Source organism: Erinaceus europaeus, chromosome 14 (genome assembly GCF_950295315.1).
Source record: "Erinaceus europaeus chromosome 14, mEriEur2.1, whole genome shotgun sequence".
NCBI classification, from domain to species: domain Eukaryota; kingdom Metazoa; phylum Chordata; class Mammalia; order Eulipotyphla; family Erinaceidae; genus Erinaceus; species Erinaceus europaeus.
Window position 1 is genome coordinate 97,335,305 of NC_080175.1, and position 18,644 is coordinate 97,353,948.

The window sequence follows — 18,644 nt, forward strand, 5'->3', positions numbered from 1 at the left end:
CACATGTGCTGCAGGGGATCGAACTCAGGACCTCATGCTTGAGAGTCCAAAGCTTGATCATCACACTACCTCCCGGGCCTCTCATTTGCACTTTTCACCCCAGAGATGACTTTGCATCTCGTCCTTTGTATATTTTCTGTACCTGTGTGTTTATCTTTTACAGTTTGCCATCTAACCATGATGCAGAAGCAAATCTCCAAAGCCTAGATATATGTACATATTCTCCCACCTAGAATTGAGGAATATGCGTGTGAACTTGTATGCAGATGGTCAGGTCTTTAGTGTAAGAATATGGGTGGTTTATTTTTTTGTATGGATAAACTGGTAATAATTGGAAATTTATCACTAGTAATGTAGTTTTAGAAATTCACTAAATGACTCATGTATACAGAATGTAATCACCTAGTGATACTGGTGACTTAAATGGAAACTAATAATGGTCATCTTTGTCACTGCTGTCATGACCACCTGTAATACTTGTGTGATTATTCTGTTTTTTCTTTTGTTTATAGAGGCATGCAGGCATCTTTTTTTTATTTAAAAGTTGATTCTTGATATATTTGGTATTTTTTATCTGTATTTATTGGATAGAGACAACCAGAAATTGAGAAGGAAGGGGATGATAGAGAGGGAAAGAGACAGAGAGACACCTGCAGCCCTCCTTCACTTCTTGTGATGCTTTCCCTGAGCAGGTGGGGACTGGGGGCTTGAACCCAGGTCCTTGCACATTGTAACATGTGCGCTCAACCAGGGGTGCACCACCACCTGGCCCCTAACTCTTAATATTTTGTAATTCAGCCACATGGATGTTGTGTTCTTAAAACCAAAACCACAAGGGAGTCAGGCAGTAATGCAGCAGGTTAATTGCATGTGTCGCAAAGCGCAAGGACTGACGTCAGGATCCGGGTTCTGGCTCCCCACCTGCAGGGGAGACTCGCTTCACAGGCGGTGAAGCAGGTCTGCAGGTGTCTGTCTTTCTCTCCCCCTCTCTGTCTTCCCCTCCTCTCTCCATGTCTCTCTGTCCTATCCAACAAAGATGATATCAATAACAACAACAATAGTAACTACAACATAATAAAAACCAAGGGCAACAAAAGAGAAAATAAAAAATAAATAAGTAAAAATAAATACATTAAAAAAACCAAAGGTTGACCTTTTCTGCCTTCAGTATCTCTTGGGACAGGTATTTACTTTTCAAGTAAATTATTTATTTTTGCATTAGCTTGTAGTTCCATTTTTATAAAGAAAATGTTAAAGTGACTCTTACATCTTCTTCCACTTCCTGTAGTTACATTGATATATGAAGCATCTTCTTCAGGCCATGACAGTGCCCATTTTCTACAGTGTTTTCTTAAAATATTTTCCTTAAGAAATTTTGATTTTACAGATTTAATTATGTACTATTGACATGAACACACTAACATTTTATATGTGCCTTCTGCATTCTGAATTGACAAAATAATTTGTTTTTCTTTATTTTTTTATCTTCATCAGATCTGATGTACTTACATTAGCTTTAGGAAATGAATTGGGAAGTTGTGCTGTTTTTTTTTTTTTTATACTCTAGTATTCTTTGCCTAGAACTTAGTCTGTTCCATAGAGTGAAGCTAAGTCACTCCTTAACAAAGCCACAGGAGCCTAACTTTTTCTTTTCTCTCTCTCTCTCTCTCTCTCTGTGGTATATTTTGACAGAATCATTTATTCCTTCTACAGTGTTTGACCTCTTTAAATGGTCTTTTACAAATTATTCTAATCATTATAAATACTCATTTTCCACAAAATACGTGCACGGCATACAGTGCTTCTGTCTTCTCATTTGTTTCTTAAATTATACAGTGATGTATATTTTTATTATTTTGTTTTACTGTGCTTGTTCACTACAGGGAGAATTTTATCAGATGAGGAAGGGGAGGCAGGGGGAGAAAACCCACAGCAATGAAACTTCTCCAGGGCCATAGTCCTCGAATGTGGTGATTGGAGGCTTGAACCTGGGTTGTGTGCGTGGCAGGGCTATCTCAGCAGCCTCGTGTGTGTGTGTGTGTGTGTCTGTTGTGTGTTGTGTGTGTGTGTGTTATCTGTATGTGTGTGTGTGTGTGTTTTGTGTGTATGTGTGTAATTAGCACCAGCTTATCAATGGACCTTAGCACCTGTACCTTGAATCCATCATACCTGTCAGCCCCCTTTATTTATTTATTTTTCTCTTAACGATGTTATTTTATTTATTAATGTGAAAGGTAGGCGAAGAGAGAAAGAACCAGGCATCACTCTGGCACATGTGCTGCTGGGGATCGAACTCAGGACCTCATGCTTGAGAGACCAAAGCCTTATCACTGCGCCACCTCCCAGACCACTCTTCTTTTATTTTTTTTTTCTTTCTTTTATTTGAGTGGACAGAAAGAAATTGGGGATGGAGAATAGGAAGAAAGACATCTGCAAAGCTGCCTTCCGGCTTGTGAAGCTTCCCGCCCGCAAGTGAAGACCGAGGGCTAAAACCCAGTTTTACGTCCAGAGTAACATCTGTGCTCAGCTCGGCGCCACCACAACCTGTCCCTCCCACCTGTTTTTCTTCTTCTTAATGCTTAGTCTGCTGTCCATCGAGGGGAATGTTTTTAAACTATATTTTCTATCCTATCCTAATATATATATATTTTTTCCTACGATACCTCCCTGGCTGTTGGTGATCCCAGGCATCCAGTCTGGGATCACCACATGCAAGTCCTGTGCATTACTGCTGCACATTGCTTCCCCCTGAGTGGAGGTTTAGTTCGTGTCTTTGAGAAGTTTGCTTCTCCACGGTTGTTTTTCAAATGTGAACTTGCTTATTGTTCGACTAACTTTATAAATGTTTTATATGTCTCCTAGTGACAAAACCGTGTGCCCAGTTCTTCCGAGTAAGAATGAGAAGGTCTGCATAGAATGCATTGTATACTGTGACACATTGTATACTGTGATGCATTTTTGCATCGAAAAGTCACAAGGTGTTTGTCCACTGTTTGTGGGAGGGTATCTGGCCCTTTCCAGGATTTTAAAAAAAAAAAAAATTATTTTTTTCCCTTTTGTTGCCCTTGTTGTTTTTCATTGTTGTTGTTATTACTGTTGTTGTTATTGATGTCGTCTTTGTTGGCTAGGACAGAGAGAAATGGAGAGAGGAGGGGAAGACAGAGAGGGGGAGAGAAAGACAGACACCTGCAGACTTGCTTCACCGCCTGTGAAGCGACTCCCCTGCAGGTGGGGAGCCGGGGGCTCGAACCGGGATCCTTACGCTGGTCCTTGTGTTTTGTGCTTTCCAGTGTTTTTATGAACAAGCATGTGTCTTATTGAAAACTCATATGAACATAACAAAGTAAAATCACCACATTTAAATAGCTGTAAAATTTAAATTTCTATAGTACAGACAGTTGATCTTCAAATAGTTACATTCGTATGCACTGCTAGTGCTGTCTATCTGACAATTTTTTAAACAAATAATGTAGTCTCTTTATTTTGTGTATAAGTTTGCTTTTTTCCTGTTTTTTTTTTTTTTTCCCAAATTTGGGGATAGTTGTGACCCTTCATAGTAACTGCCTATCATGCTGCCTGCTGTCTGTTTCTACATTGTCTTTTTGTTTGTTTTGCCAGTGACTTGTTTTTCATGAGCAGCTTTGCCCTGTGACAGTTTTGAGGTGCACATCCCTGAAGTCAGTCTAGATCTAGATAAGGCCCTGTGTTCACCACCAAGACTCCAGTCCCATCCTTCACCACACAACAGCCCTCTCTGTCCAGACTCACCCAACTTCCTTCTTTGTTTTTTGTAGTGACTACAACTGGTCAAAAAGTTCAGTTCTGTCTTACTTAGTTCATCTGTCTTTTTCCCACTATAATTTGCTTGACTTGATACTTCAGAATTTTTTTTTTTTTGCTATTGCAACTAGTTGATTTCAGAAATTTTAGTCAACTGCAGATTGTTAATTTAAAATTTTGTTTTTAGTATCTTACTCTACAGAGTTTGTAAGACTTTATAAATTAAACAAAAAAAATTTTTTTATGGATTTGGACCATGTAATTAATCACTTTTAGAATCATCCAGATCTTTCATGATTATACACAGTGTTTAGATTTCATGATGTGGAATTTTTTTTTCCTCAAAATAAAATATTTAAGTAGTTGAATTATATATTTAAATAGGCATACTAGCAGAGACTGGGTATGGTCTATTGCACCAAGGTAATGGACTCTGGACAAGGAGTGGATAAGAAAATAGTCATGTGTTGGGTCTGGGTACATCATGGTAGAAATGGACTAAGTTGAGAAAGCTCTGCAGATACCTGCCACAGAGGGATGAGAAATTGTGCCTATGTGTCAGTGACCATACTAGCTAATGCCCTAATCCCCCCCCAAAAAAAAAAAATGGACAAAAAAAGGCATACTATTGCAGAAAATGTTGATGATTATATCATTTTTACACTGATTGGAAATACTGTCTTTATCACATAGCCTTGTCCTTTAGAATGGGGCCTGCTTGAATGTTTTATTCTAAAGGTATTTTTTTGAACACTATGCCTATTTACAGTCGAGCCTTTTTATATATTTTGGTGTTGTGTAGGAAAAACACATTCGGTTTTGTTATTTTTTTTTTTTTTAATTACAAAAACATCATTTAGGTGGCCAGGTGGTAGAGCTGAGTGCACATGTTCCAATATGCAAAGACCCAGGTTCAAGACCCCGGTCCCCACCAGCAGGGGGAAAGCTTTGTGAGTGGTGAAGCAGGGCTGCAGGGATCTCTCTCCCTCTCTCCCTCCCCTCCTCTCTCAGTTTTTCTCTGCCTCTATCCAATAGTAAATACAGATATTTTAAAAAAACTAACAAAGGTGTGAGGATGTCACTATTGCAAGTGGTGAAGCCGGACTGCAGGTGTCTCTCTTTCTCTCCTCTATGTCCCCTTTCCTTCTTGATTTCTGGCTCTATCCAATAAATAAATTTTAAAAAATCATTTAAATTTTTCCTTTGATGATTTTTATGGTCACTTGTCATCATCCTTCACTGAATTTGGTTGTATTTACATTATATATATGTTTATGCATGAACTTTAGACCAGGTGGAGAATTTTTTTTTTTCTTTCTTTTTTTTTTTAGTCCTTGAGCCTTTTTCAAGGTGAGTTTTTGAATATTGTACATATTCCTCATAAAGCCTTTTTTAAAGGAAAAGCTACAGCTTTTCCGTCCTGTATAGGGAATATCTGATGTCTAAATTTCCTTTTCTACTCTCAAACAGACTATTGCATGTCGGTCACCAGACATGTAGAGGTTTCGCTACACCAGGAAATTCTTTACGGTGGCAACTGTGTGTCTTCAGATTTGACTGAGTGTTGATACAGTCTCCCTGCATCCAGGGCTAAACCTTGGAAACTCAGGCCCACAGATTTCTCCCTTCAGCTCCTCTCCTCTCCTCCCCTCCTCCCCACACATACTTCAGATGTCTGTCAGTCCCAACCCACACTACCTGCTTACTTGTGCTTCTGGCAGGTCAACCAGTAAGAAGTTCAATAACAACCTCTTCCTCCTCCTTGAGTTCTACTAATTGGATGGGAAAATCCTCACAGCACTCAGGGGAATGCCTCTGTCTGCCAGAGTACTAAAAGACACAACGTTAAACGTGGTGCTTCACCGGCGTGAGGATCCCGGTTCGAGTCCCCCGGCTCCCCACCTGCAGGGGAGTCGCTTCACAGGCGGTGAAGCAGGTCTGCAGGTGTCTGTCTTTCTCTCCCCCTCTGTCTTCCCCTCCTCTCTCCATTTCTCTCTATCCTGTCTAACAGTGGCAACAATAGCAACAACAAGGGCAACAAAAACAATGGGGAAAATAGCCTCCAGGAGCAGTGGATTCACAGTGCAGGCACCAAACCTGGAGGCAAAAAAAAACGGACCTAGTGATGGATACTGATTCGCACTTCCGTTGAAGAGATAGACGCTAAGCACAGAGCCTTGAGTTGGCGTCATCTCTATTACCATGTATGGTGTGTTCTGCCACCCAGAAGCTATCTGAGCCATATACTTTGGACATTTTTATGAAGGCTTCATCAGATAGGAATAACTGGTCGCTAACTCCAATCCTAACCCTTCTCCCTTCTTGAGGGAACAGCAGGTAGTTAATACAAATCCCAAACCTCTAATCGAGGCCATATCATTTAAGTGAGAGAGCACACGTAGAATGTCCTCTTTAGAGCAAACAAAACATTGTTTTAAAACCCCAGAAAAATTAAAGGATGCCAAGAGCTCTGTATTCTAGGAATCACAGGTGGAGACCAGTGAATATTTTGTGTTAAATCATACCTCTTCATTTTTTTTTTATCCTCTTTTATGTTCATAAGGTTAAATAATTTCACTTCATGGTGGTATTATGCCTAGTATATGACCTACTAGTAATTAATTACGATAAGTATGTATTCAACAGGCAACCATTTTTTTTCATGTACCTATGTGCTGAGAGCTGTGTTTCATCCCTAAGATTTAGATACTGAAGTTATGCATCAGACTAATATTAGAAAAGTACAAAATAGGAGATAATTAGTATCTTGGTCTTATTATGCCTCTGAACAAATTTTCCCCCAGGCTTTGATTACTTGACGAAAATACTCAAGTTTAGGTGTGTGTATGTATTACCTCTGTTCTATACGGAAACACCCATTTATGTAATGAAAGGATACAAAAGATAACACAGGTGATCGGTTTTAGAAAGCTATTTTAAAATAGGTAATTCCATGTATAGAATACTTTAAAAGGAATCCCTAAGAATTAAGTGTGGGGATAGTTACATACGAGTGGTATTAATTATTATAATAACCAAATGACATTTTGTTGATTTCTAGGCAATTAAATTAGAGTACTCCAGGTTGGTTAGACTGGCCCAAGAAGATACCCCACCAGAAACAGATTACCGATTACACCATGTCGTGGTGTACTTTATTCAGAACCAGGCACCAAAGAAAATCATTGAGAAGACCTTGCTAGAACAATTTGGAGACAGAAATTTGAGTTCTGATGAAAGGTAATTTTAAAATGTGAAATATTTTTATTGACATGCTAAAGTTGACTTTTCACTTTTATAGCTTCCCGCACAATTTTAGAGTGTTTCTTTTATACCTACTCAAAGACATAGTGCAACCAGTAAAGCACAGAATGTGGCTTAAGTGGAACGACTGCATGGCAGTTTCTGAGGAGTTTATGGTCACTGCTTTTAAAAGTTGGAAGTGAATGATTGAGATCATTTGCCACATTTTAACTGGGAGCCAAACAAATTGAGGAAACAGCACATAATATAATCACCATGTTTTGGGGGATGGGGGGACTCCTTTAATTGAATGCCATGTCGACCTCTGTGATACTGACACTTTACTCATGTAATTAATTCATTGTCACGGCAGAGGCTGCATGGAAATTGCTAGGATATTTAACATGTTTCTGATACCCATTTGTTAAGTGCCTATAGCATCCCTTCTCTCTGAATGTTGACTACCTACAATGTTTCCAATTTATGCCAAATATCCATCCCCTGAGGGGAAAGCAGTAAAGAAAGGTATTTGAATGCAGCCTGTAGTCAAGCCCCTCACCCCCCATGGGAGCTCAGCGCTTTGGTGCCTCTTTCTATGTAAAACATAAGGCCAAAAAAAAAAAAGTGGTGAATTAACATATATATGAGGTCGCAGTACCACAAAAATAAAGTATATAATCACATGGACAAGGATATAAATATTCCTAGTAGAAAGAACATAATGGCATTGATTTTGATTTACAAAAAAAATGGTCTTAGAAACTTTAAAAAAGTATTCTTGATTTATTACTTACTAGATACAGAGAAATTGAAATGGAGGTGGAGAAGACAGATGCCTGCAGACCTGCCTCACCTCCTAAAGAGTTTCCCCCTGCAGGTGTGGGCTAGGAACTTGAACCTGATTCCTTGCCCATTGTGATGTAATGTGTATGCTCAACCAGATGTCCCACTGCCCAGCCCCATTGTAGAAACGTCTATAAAATTATTTCCTAGCGGGTGGGCAGAGGCATGCTTAGTAGCATGGACCCAGGTTCAAGCCCAGTCTTCATCTGTAGGGGAAGCTTCACAAGTGGTGAAAAAGTGTTACAACAGTTCTGTCTACCTCCTCACCTCTCAGTTTCTTTCTGAGAAAGAAGATAAAAAAAGGGGAGTCTGGTGGTAGCGCAGTGGGTTAAGTGCACGTGGCACAAAGCGCAAGGACCTGTGGAAGGATCCCGGTTCAAGCCCCCAGCTCCCCACCTGCAGGGGAGTCCCTTCACAGGCGGTGAAGCAGGTCTGCAGGTGTCTGTCTTTCTCTCTCCCTCTCTGTCTTCCCCTCCTCTCTCCATTTCTCTCTGTCCTAGCCAACAGTGATGACAACAGTGATAACTACAACAATAAAACAACAAGGGCAACAAAAGGGAATAAATACATAAATAAAGATTTAAAAAAAAAAAAGGAAGAAAGAAAGAAAAAGGAAAGAATAGAAAAAAAGCCATGTACCTAGCCCCAGTGGTACCCTAGGTTCAATAAAAATCTAATAGAATATTTACTATTATTAAAATTTAAATGCCAATTAAAAAATTTAGGCCTGAGATAGATACATAGTATTGATGGTTATTTTCAAATACAGAAGTTGTACTCTCTTGATGTTTTTATAATATTTGCATGATAATAAAAGCAGTCGTTTTAATGAATGTCAAAAAGACTGCATCTAAAAATTATGTAGCAGAGTAGACTGGGGGATAAAAGCATCTAGGTTGAAGTCTTGCCTCAACATATTTCCGCTGTGAGATCTATAGCTGAAAGAGCACATGTGGGTATGTTTGCATAGTCCTTGGTGGGTGTGTGCTCAGTGATGACTGACTTTGTGTTGTTTTTATCGGTGGTATGGTCATCAGTGTTTTGTTATAAATGACTAGAGATCAATCACAGATCTGACTCTGCTGTCTGAGTTGCATGGGTCACAGTGTAGAAATCCTCTTGTGTTGGAGAAGGTAGGGGGGTATGAAGAGTTGCATCTGTCAGTGAACCTAGTAGCTCTCCTCCCCTCTCTTCCTCGCCCCCAAAATACTTAGTTCTGGATTATGATGGTTCTAGGAATTATAATTTAACTTTTTTGAGTTTTTTTTTTTTTTAAATCTATTTATTGGTTAGAGACAGCCAGAACTCGAGAGGGAGGGGGTGATAAGAGAGGGAGAGAGACAGAGAGACACCTGCAGCACTGCTTTACCACTCGAAAAGCTCCCCCCCTGCAGGTGTGAACCGGGGGCTTGAACCCTGGTCCCTGTGCATTGTAACGTGTACTTAACCAGGTGTGCCACCACCTGGCCTCTGATTCTAGGGATTGAACCAGAAAGGTTTTTTTTTTTTTTTTTTTTTTACAAGATCTTTAAACTGTATCTTTCCTGCATCATTTTTTGTTTCTTTTCTTCAGCCTTTTGCATGAAATATTTGTTCTAGGAGTGGCAAACAGATTTTTATAATTGTAGTTATTTCTGTTTTGGTTTGGTTCTGGTTTTTCATTTTTATGAAAAAGATCAGACTACCCCTTAGCTTCTGGCTCTGGTGATGCCAGGACTTGGATCTGGGTGCCCTGTGACTGCAGGCATGCAAGTTCTGTGCTTAACACACTTGAGCTCCCCTCCGGCTGCTCAGGTTGTTTCGATAACCTGTTGTCTGAACATGAAATCCACTGAAATAGTTCGTCTTACCTGAGATGATAACTCTCACTTTAGACTCTATTTTACTATATATGAATATTGCTTCCTGAGGGAACTAAAACTTGGTTAAGATAGATACACATCATTTAAAATATTTTCCTTATTCATCCTTTACTTCACAATGAAATATTTTAAAAGCCAAGTATAAATATGATTTGGTAAATTTAAATCAGAATTATCCATGCTGTTGTTGCATATCTGGTAACTCTTCAACTTTGGTTAAAAATGCCATTTTTTCCCCCATGTTTTGGGTAGTTGGCTTGTGTGACACGGAACACACACTTTTCCATTTGCATAGATTTTTTTGTTAATTTAGGAATACATTTCTTTTCTTTCCAGGTGTCACAACATAATGAAAGTTGCTCAAACCAAACTCGAAATGATAAAACCTGAAGAAGTAAACTTGGAGGAGTATGAGGTAATGTGTCTGTGGAGAGCTTGAATTGTAGTGGAGGAATTTTTGCCCCATCTTCTTGCAGGCTTAATGGCTTACTGTATGGTTGTTGCCATGGGAGCAGTTTCTTCTCCCTGTAATCGGCATGTGCAGAACACTCTCCCCCCAGTTTAGGGCCTTTTCCATCCTCAGTTGCCAAGACCCCAAGACCTTCTTCCAGCACTGCCGGGGTAGCCTGAGGGTGTTTCTTCCCGGGCACGTGCTCTCCAAGTTGGAGTGAATTCGACCGGAGCCAACCTAGTTTGCTGCTGCTTACTCAGCGAACCAGGAACTCTCGTGGCTGAGCGGGAACGCAATGCCCCACTGCCTTTATTGATGTGCTTTTTTATATCTCCCAAGGCGGAAGTAGCAGGGTGGAAAGAGGAAGTGACTAGGAGAGGGGGCGAAGTGGAAAAAAAGCTGAACCAGTGGGGATTAAACCAATGCCCTGCAGGCAGGGCGGGTCTCAGACAAAACAATGATTATGTAAATAGACCACAGCGTTAAGCAATGCAACCAAGCATGATGACTCAGATAGAAACAGAAGCAGAATTAGCCAAAGGAGAAATGATGACCAACACAGCACCACCACCACCCCTGGGCCTCTTTCTCGACTGTTCTTCCTTTCATTTCAGTTCAACTAAGCACTGAGAAAATGTGGTAGAGAGGTGTGGGGTGGACACACACGGCTTCCTAACCACAAGCTACAACTTGGTTCAGAGACTATGCTTTCTTCATGCTATCCTGCACTGAAGCAAAGCTGTAATTTTTTTCATCTCTTCCAGTATTTTTAGGGAAACTTAGAATTTGATTTTTAGCCGCTGCAAGCCGTCTCTACTGCTCAGTGTTGGGAAATGTGGTGCCTTTGTGAGAGAGCATTCTTACGTTGCTTCCATTAATCTTTTTTTTTATTATCTTTATTTATTTATAGTCAGAAATCGAGAGGGAAGGGGGGAGGGGTAGGGAGGGTGAGAGACAGAGAGACACTTGCAGCCCTGCTTCACCACTTGTAAAGCTTTCCCCCTGCAGGTGGGGACTGGGGGCTTGAACCTGGGTCCTTGTGCACCGTAACATATGTGCTCAACCAGGTGCGCCGCCGCCCCCCCCCCCATTAATCTTTTGCCCACAAAAGTCTCTGTTAACTTTGACTTTAAAGTTAATCCTTTTGAGGGCTGAGAGAGAGAGTTCAGTAAGTAGCAGGCATGCCTTGCCGTGTCTGCATCCGAGGTTTGTATCGTGGGAGTATGTACCCGCGAGCCATCGCCCTGAGGAACGCTGCAGTGCCGTGGTCTGTCTGTCTGCCTCAGTGAAAACACTGACCGGGGAGCGGCCGCATGACACATGTGGAAGTCCCACTTCTCCTTACAGACATACACAACATGCTAATCCTTTTTAAATTTCACAATTCAAATGCCCAGTATGTTTGCAGCCTTTTAAATGGGATGTTGGGGATGTACGTTAACATACACAAATTAGCAAATACACAGACAGCATCTGTATTGTGCCCTGGGTTCCATATCTAAGACAAGCAGTGAACTGCATTTCTTTTGGGGCTCATTTCTTTCATGAGTGCCCTTGATTAATATTTGGCTCCTTTAAAAATATTAATCACTTTACTTCCCTATATGTAATTAGTGTAATCCATCACATTAACAGATATCAGGAAAGATACAGAAATATTCACTTTTGTAATAACCTGAAAATCACCGGGAGCTTAACCATTTAAATTTGCTCAAGAGTTTCATAAAACCAAAGGTCCGTATCACTATTGATATTGTTAGATATTATAGAGAATTGTCGATATTGAAATATTTTTGTAATTAGGAAAAGTACAATCTTTCTTTTGGGGGGTGTATTTATTTATTGGCTAGAAACAGAGGAATTGAGACAGAGGGAGAGGAAGAGAGAGACATGCAACAGTGCTACATCATTCCTGTTACTTCCCCGCTTCAGGACCTGAAAGCTGGGTCCTCGTGCCTTGTGACGTGTACGCTATGGGGCATATCACCACCCAGCCCCAAGTACGGTATTACTTACCAGCACTTGTTTTTCTGCTTTCTTTTTGCCATCATGGTTATCGGTGGCCTCAGCACCTGGACAACAACTGAACATGTCAGCTGCCTTTTCTTTCCTTCCCCATGTGCCTATCTTTCTGAAAAGGGGGACAAAGACAGAAAGGAACAAAGAACAGAGGGAAACACACAGCTACAGACAGCCCTGCTCTGTCATCTTTAAGTCCCTCCCCCACAGGTGGACTTGGGCACACACCCTCACACATCACACGTGGTGACATACGTGACATACCAGAACAGCTACCACTCATATCCTGCCTGGGATTCCTTCCATCCAGATTACACTGGAAGTTCACATACAACAGCAGAGCAAAATAAGTGAACAGTAAAATAGAGACAGTGTTTTCAAACTTTATACCTAAAAAATATATATATACAAGCTAAATCCACAGATAAATCTAGATGAAATCTAAAGAGTATTGTGACTTTCAAAACTATGTAAGACATCAATTTTATTACATTATGTCACTAGCAATCAGCAGTATTTTAAATAATGGTCTTTTTATTTACTTACTTATTTTCCCTTTTGTTGCTCGTTTTATTGTTGTAGTTATTATTGTTGTTATTAATGTCATTGTTGTTAGATAAGTCAGAAATGGAGAGAGGAGGGAAAGACAGAGAGGGGGAGAGAAAGACAGACACCTGCAGACCTGCTTCACTACCTGTGAAGCGACTCCCATGCAGGTGGGGATCAGGGGGCTTGAACCGGAATCCTTACTCCCGTCCTTGCGCTTTGCGCCACGTGCGCTTAACCCTCTGCACCCGACTCCCATCGTGGTCTTTTTAATGATTGCCTGAAACTATGAGGTACCTGGAGATAATTTAGCAAAAGAATTGCATAACATCAGAAGACATTAAAGAAACCTAAATAAATGGACATAGATTATTCCCCCGAATTGGTTTATTGACTTAGTGTAGTACACATCAAACTCGTGGCTGGTTGTTTCATGGTCTTGATAATAAGGTTATTATAAAAGTGTATGAAAACACAGAAACTCAGTATAGTCCACGGACAAGAGGTAGAAAACTTTATTCTTAATCCTATCATGATCGTTATGGTTTCAAATGATTTTACCATGAGAATAGGTAACTTAGAGCAGTGAGCATACACATGACATATTCCTGGGCTCACAAACAGGATGGTGGCTAGGTCCGCCCCATTGCCCGAGAAGTTCATCTGTGAAACTAGATCCCACATTTCTTATTTTCAGCTGCTTACTAAGAATGTGTATAAAGACATTGTAACCTGTTTATTCTCAGCAGTGTGTCTTTTTGACTAAACCGGTACTGAGTTTTAGTTACTTTCCTGAGTCGATTTATATTAAGAAAAATACTTTTGTTGTTGAGTTATAGAAAGTTAGCTCTGGGCCAGCTGCATGTCTTGGGGTTCGCTGGTAGAGGGAGGGGCTAAGTACCGTGAAATGAATCTGTCCTTTTCATGATAGCCGAATTTAAAATGAAGATTTAGTGCAAATATGGCAAAATTTGGAAGTCCAACACATTTGTGTTACGCATTTTTCTTTTAGTTCCTGAAAATTTTGCTTCAAATATCAGTACTCAAGTCATATTAACATTAGAGTAGTTACTTCATCTACTGTGATAGAGAAATAAAATATTTTAATAAGGTGTTTTATACTAAAGCATTTTAAAATAAAGGAGAAAATATGACTATCCTACCTTGTGTTTCTTTTATCTTCTAGTGAAATGATTGTTTAGTTCATCATAAATTATCAAATAATGTTTACATTTGTCACTGTATTAATAAATAGGATTGTATTTCAGAAATGGAAACCTTTATTAGATCTAATTTGAGCTCTCTGTTCTTTTTAATATAAATTGTTAGCAATGCAGCATACTACTCGTAAACCTTTTTACTACAATTTTACTATCTTTTCTTAATCCTGCTTGTAGAACGGCTTTTTTTTTTTTTAATTTTTATTATCTTATTTCAGTGAGACAGATCTGCCAAAACCTTGCTCAGCTCTGGCTTCTGCCACGTGGTGCTGGGGATTGAACTGTGACTTGAGAGCCTCAAGCACCAAAGCCTTTTGTGTAACCATTATGCTGTCTCCCCAGCCCGATTTTAATAGCTTATATTGACTGTGTTTAATATTTCCTTTGGCCCATAGGAGTGGCATCAGGATTATAAGAAATTTAGGGAAACAACCATGTACCTCATAATTGGACTCGAAAATTTTCAAAGAGAAAGGTAAGACACAGTAACAGTCAACACATGAAAAAAACTTAATTTGTAACTTGACTATATATATATTTATGTGAGGCTAGCTATACTTGGACTATAATGTGTATTTTTTAGTAAGACAGCCCTTTTAGAATAGTGCTAGATTCACAAAGAAATGGCGAAGCTAGTACCGGAAGTTATACATACTCTGTTCTCTCCTGCAGGAACTTACTCTATCCTGACTGAATACAGATCTTTATGAGGAAAGGTTGAAACAATGTGGAACACTCGGTCCACCTCAGTAGACAGTTGGAATAGTAATTTGGTTTCATAGCTATTCTCAGTGAGGCCTATTTAAATGACAACTCAGCCTCTAAAAATAACCACATGTGTCAGTGTACTACCTCAATTTAGTGGGACAAAACATTTGATAGTATTTTCTTTCCTTGTTTTTATTAACAAAACTGCAATATTTGAGATTATCCTTATTCTTTCCAATGAAATTTTCTCCATTCCTGGAAGAAGCCATTCTCAAAAAATATGTGACATTTTCCACAGCATAATTTCAGGTGTGTTGATAAATGTGCATTTCTAAGTAATTCTTCATTTAAGAAATTTTATATAGAATTGATATATCAAATTTTATATGGGATCGGCTTGAATTTAAATAGCAAATAGTAACACTTAGGGGCAGTGTAACCGAGACTTTAAAAGTGTTTCTTTGGAGTAATTGACTTGTTAAAATGTTGTTTTTAATCTATCAATGAAAAGCTATGATTTGATTGGACAAATGACATGAGGGCTATATCTTAAAGTGTCTTCCATCTTTCAGTTATACAAATATACACTATATACACTGTTTGCATTTTTCCTGTAGGATGTTAGCAGAATTTTTATTTAAGTGGCAAGTGTCATTCTATTAAACCTTTTCTCCCTACCTCTTTTTTGCCTGACCCTTTCTTCATACAAAAATGACTTTATTGTGAAATAAGTAGACTGTGGATTTCCACATCCGTCTTAATTTTGAATCTAAATGGGCAACATTTGGAAAGATAACCAAAGAAGAATAAAGAAACTATCTGAATTCACCATTTCTGGTTTTCCTCTCGGTTTTGCCTTAATTCCTCTACTCTCCTTGCCTCAAGCAAGCCTCTGAGATGATTATCTTCTGATTTCAGTTAGTGGCTGACTTTTTTTAAAAAGTTTTTCAGGCATCCAGTGTATCCTTTATTTCTGTAATGTTCTATCTAATTAAACTTTAAAGATATACATGGAATGTTCTATAATTAGATTTGAATAATTTTTATGAGTTGATATACTAACGGTACTTTTTATATTCTTTTTAAGTTATGTAGATTCCTTGCTGTTTCTTATCTGTGCTTATCAGAATAATAAAGAACTCTTGTGCAAAGGCTCATACAGAGGACATGATGAAGAGTTACTGTCTCATTATAGAAGAGAATGTTTACTAGTAAGTTCAGTGTCCGTATATGCGTCTGTTGTTTTGTCTTACATGGGAAACACTGTAAGATTGTAAACTCCATGAGCTAAGAGTTTTGATTGTGTCTATTAATGTGGCTTGCTCCCTTAATAGTGCTCAGGTAGAGTCCATTTAGTCCTTCTCCATAGATCTGGAGTATAGAACCGTGATAACCTGCGTATCACATTTTACATAGTAACTGATACTATGTATTTTATGTACTCCTCTAGTATTTTATGTGCTGAAAACTTAGCACTTGAAATATTGCTTAAAAAAAAATCTTTGTATCATAGTTCTGCATTAAGAACTCAAATGACTTTTTCGGTTATATAGATTCCTTGCTGTTTATGCTTTTGAACCTGTAAAAGTTTGATATGTGACTTATATGTGTTTAAAAAACTTCAAGTAGATAGGTTTTCTTTGAGGGGAAATATATAATCCACAGTAAATCTAGCTTGGGATAGATCTGTACCGTTTTTTACTGGGAATGTTAGTAGGTAGTATCTTAATATCTCTCTCTTAGCTGACTTGACTTACATTGTGCTCTTTAAAGACAAGGGTGGCTGAGAATCTGGTTTTAAGTTAAGGGTCTTCCCTTTGTGTGCAGGGGTTCAGCACCCACACATCCAAGCAACTGATAGGCATGCTTAGTTGAATCTATGAATTTGTGCCATTGTCTAGAAAATCCATTTTCGTGTAATGGGCCTGTAAAATTCAAACCCATGTTGATTCAGGGATTTTAAAACTCAAGTGTTGAAGGTTTGTATCATTTCCATTAAGGTTGGCATTCTTGATTTCATGACGTTTCAAGGGTTCTAATCTACTTCCAAAAGGAAGGCATGATATATAAGATGAAATATGTATATATACTTAACCTTAAACACACACACACACAAGCATTTTTTGTTTGTTTGTTTTTATTTACCTTTAAAACTCTGAGGCCTTGGATTGTGGAAGAAAGCTGCTTTTAAAACCAGCAGAAGCCAACAGCTGCTTTAAAACATGTAAAAATGGTGGAATGTTTCTCATACCATTTCATAACAGCAAATAAGTCTCAGCTCGTTTTAAGGGCTTAAATGAAACTCTATACCGATAATTTTTGTGATCCTCTTGTATTAGCACAAGCATTTACACCTCAGATTCTGACCCATTTGGTATTCTTGGAGAACATTTTCCCCCCCCAGAGCACAGCTCAGCTCTGGCTGATTTGGAGGGTGGGGAGGAAGATTGAACCTGGGACCTCTGAGTCTCAGACATGAGAATCTATTTGCATAGTCATTATGCTATCTCATTTTTGCTGAGGGATGTATGAAAACAATTTTTGTTTTTCTGAAATATGTGTGATAATGAGAAATATGCAAAATGATATGCCTGGATTTTGTTTTTTTAAAGACTCTTGAGATGAGCATTGATGTGGATCTTGATGCATAGAGTTTCTTGCCTTATAGAAAAGGGCAGACATCCCAGCCAAAGGAACACCATAGGAAAAGGAGGCCTGGCAGAACAGCTCAGTGGAATAGAACAAATAGAACACTGCTCTGCTATGTGCATGGCCCAGGTTTGAGTTCAGCCTCCACCACATTGAAGGCAGCCTTAGTGCGGCGGTCCCTCTCCCTTCTCTCCCTCTCCCTCTCCCTCTCCCCTCTCCCTCTCTCTCACTCTCTCTTTCTGTGTGTGTGTGTGTGTGTGTGTGTGTGTGTGTGTGTGTGTGTGTATGAAGAAAAGTTGGAAGTTTACAACTGAAGATGTAGATAAATCTAGCAAGGACAGATTATGAAGAGTAGGGCTAGATAGAAGTGACAAATTTGGTGATGCTTTTTGATGACTGGGAAACTTATGTATTATTCTAATGAATCTGTAAGTTTAGTTTCCCATGACTAGGTTTGTTTTCAGAAAATAATTCTGTCAAGAAGATACTGGAAAGGTGTATACACTTCTTCTTCTTCTAGTGTTTGCCCTTCTTCCATAGCCAGTCAACAGCGTCAGGTTGAGCCTGATGTCTGCTTGTTGCTGGCTTTGAAAGTGACTGGGATCCATGTGGATTCAGTCGGCTAGGAAGGATCGTCAGTTTCCCCAATAAATGGGTACTCACTGAGGAGAGAAAACAAACAAACAAAAACACCCTAGAATGGGTAAATGGTTGGCTGAGAGCCTCCTAAAGCAGTAGTATATATATATATATATATATATGAAAAGGAGGGTATAATTCTGAAATACACAGAAAAATGTAGCAATGAAACACTTCTAGACCTTTAGCATCAATGATGGATCTGCAGATTCAGCCCCATGAGCAAGTCAAGCTGAAACAAGATTAAATAAATGGGATTGCATTATACTAAAAAAATTCTACACATCAAAGTTAAACTACATAAGACTAAATAGAGAAACCAGTAATTGGGAGAGATATTGGCACAACAAACATCTGGCAACCAGCTGATATGAGACATTTAAGAATCATGCAACTCTACAATAAAAGGCCAAATAATCCAAGAACAAGTTAAAGTTGTGAGTTAACAGTTTTGTAAAGAGGTCACACAGATATAAGCATGTAAAAAAAGTCCCTTTTACTTCATTATAGAAATACAAACTTAAATGGCATTGATGTTCCACCTCATGGCAATTAGAATGACTTATATCTGAAAAACAAGAAGTGATAAATGTCGGTGAGGATGTGGAGAAAGGAATTCAGTCAAGAAAACACTGTGGGAATGCCGCCAGGTGCAGCCCCTATGAAAAACAGTATACAAAGTCC

General features: G+C 39.0%; 1 protein-coding gene across 4 annotated transcripts in view; it reads left to right on the forward strand.

The window, feature by feature from the left end:
- USP25 (ubiquitin specific peptidase 25) overlaps positions 1 to 18,644 on the forward strand; it is a 140,346-nt gene that overhangs the window by 118,199 nt on the left and 3,503 nt on the right. For all 4 annotated transcript variants that reach the window (XM_060172156.1, XM_060172157.1, XM_060172159.1 and 1 more), the window contains 4 exons: positions 6,842 to 7,020; positions 10,065 to 10,143; positions 14,360 to 14,439; positions 15,760 to 15,883. In XM_060172156.1, the coding sequence (XP_060028139.1) occupies positions 6,842 to 7,020; positions 10,065 to 10,143; positions 14,360 to 14,439; positions 15,760 to 15,883 (462 nt within the window). The remainder of the gene's footprint in view (positions 1 to 6,841; positions 7,021 to 10,064; positions 10,144 to 14,359; positions 14,440 to 15,759; positions 15,884 to 18,644) is intronic.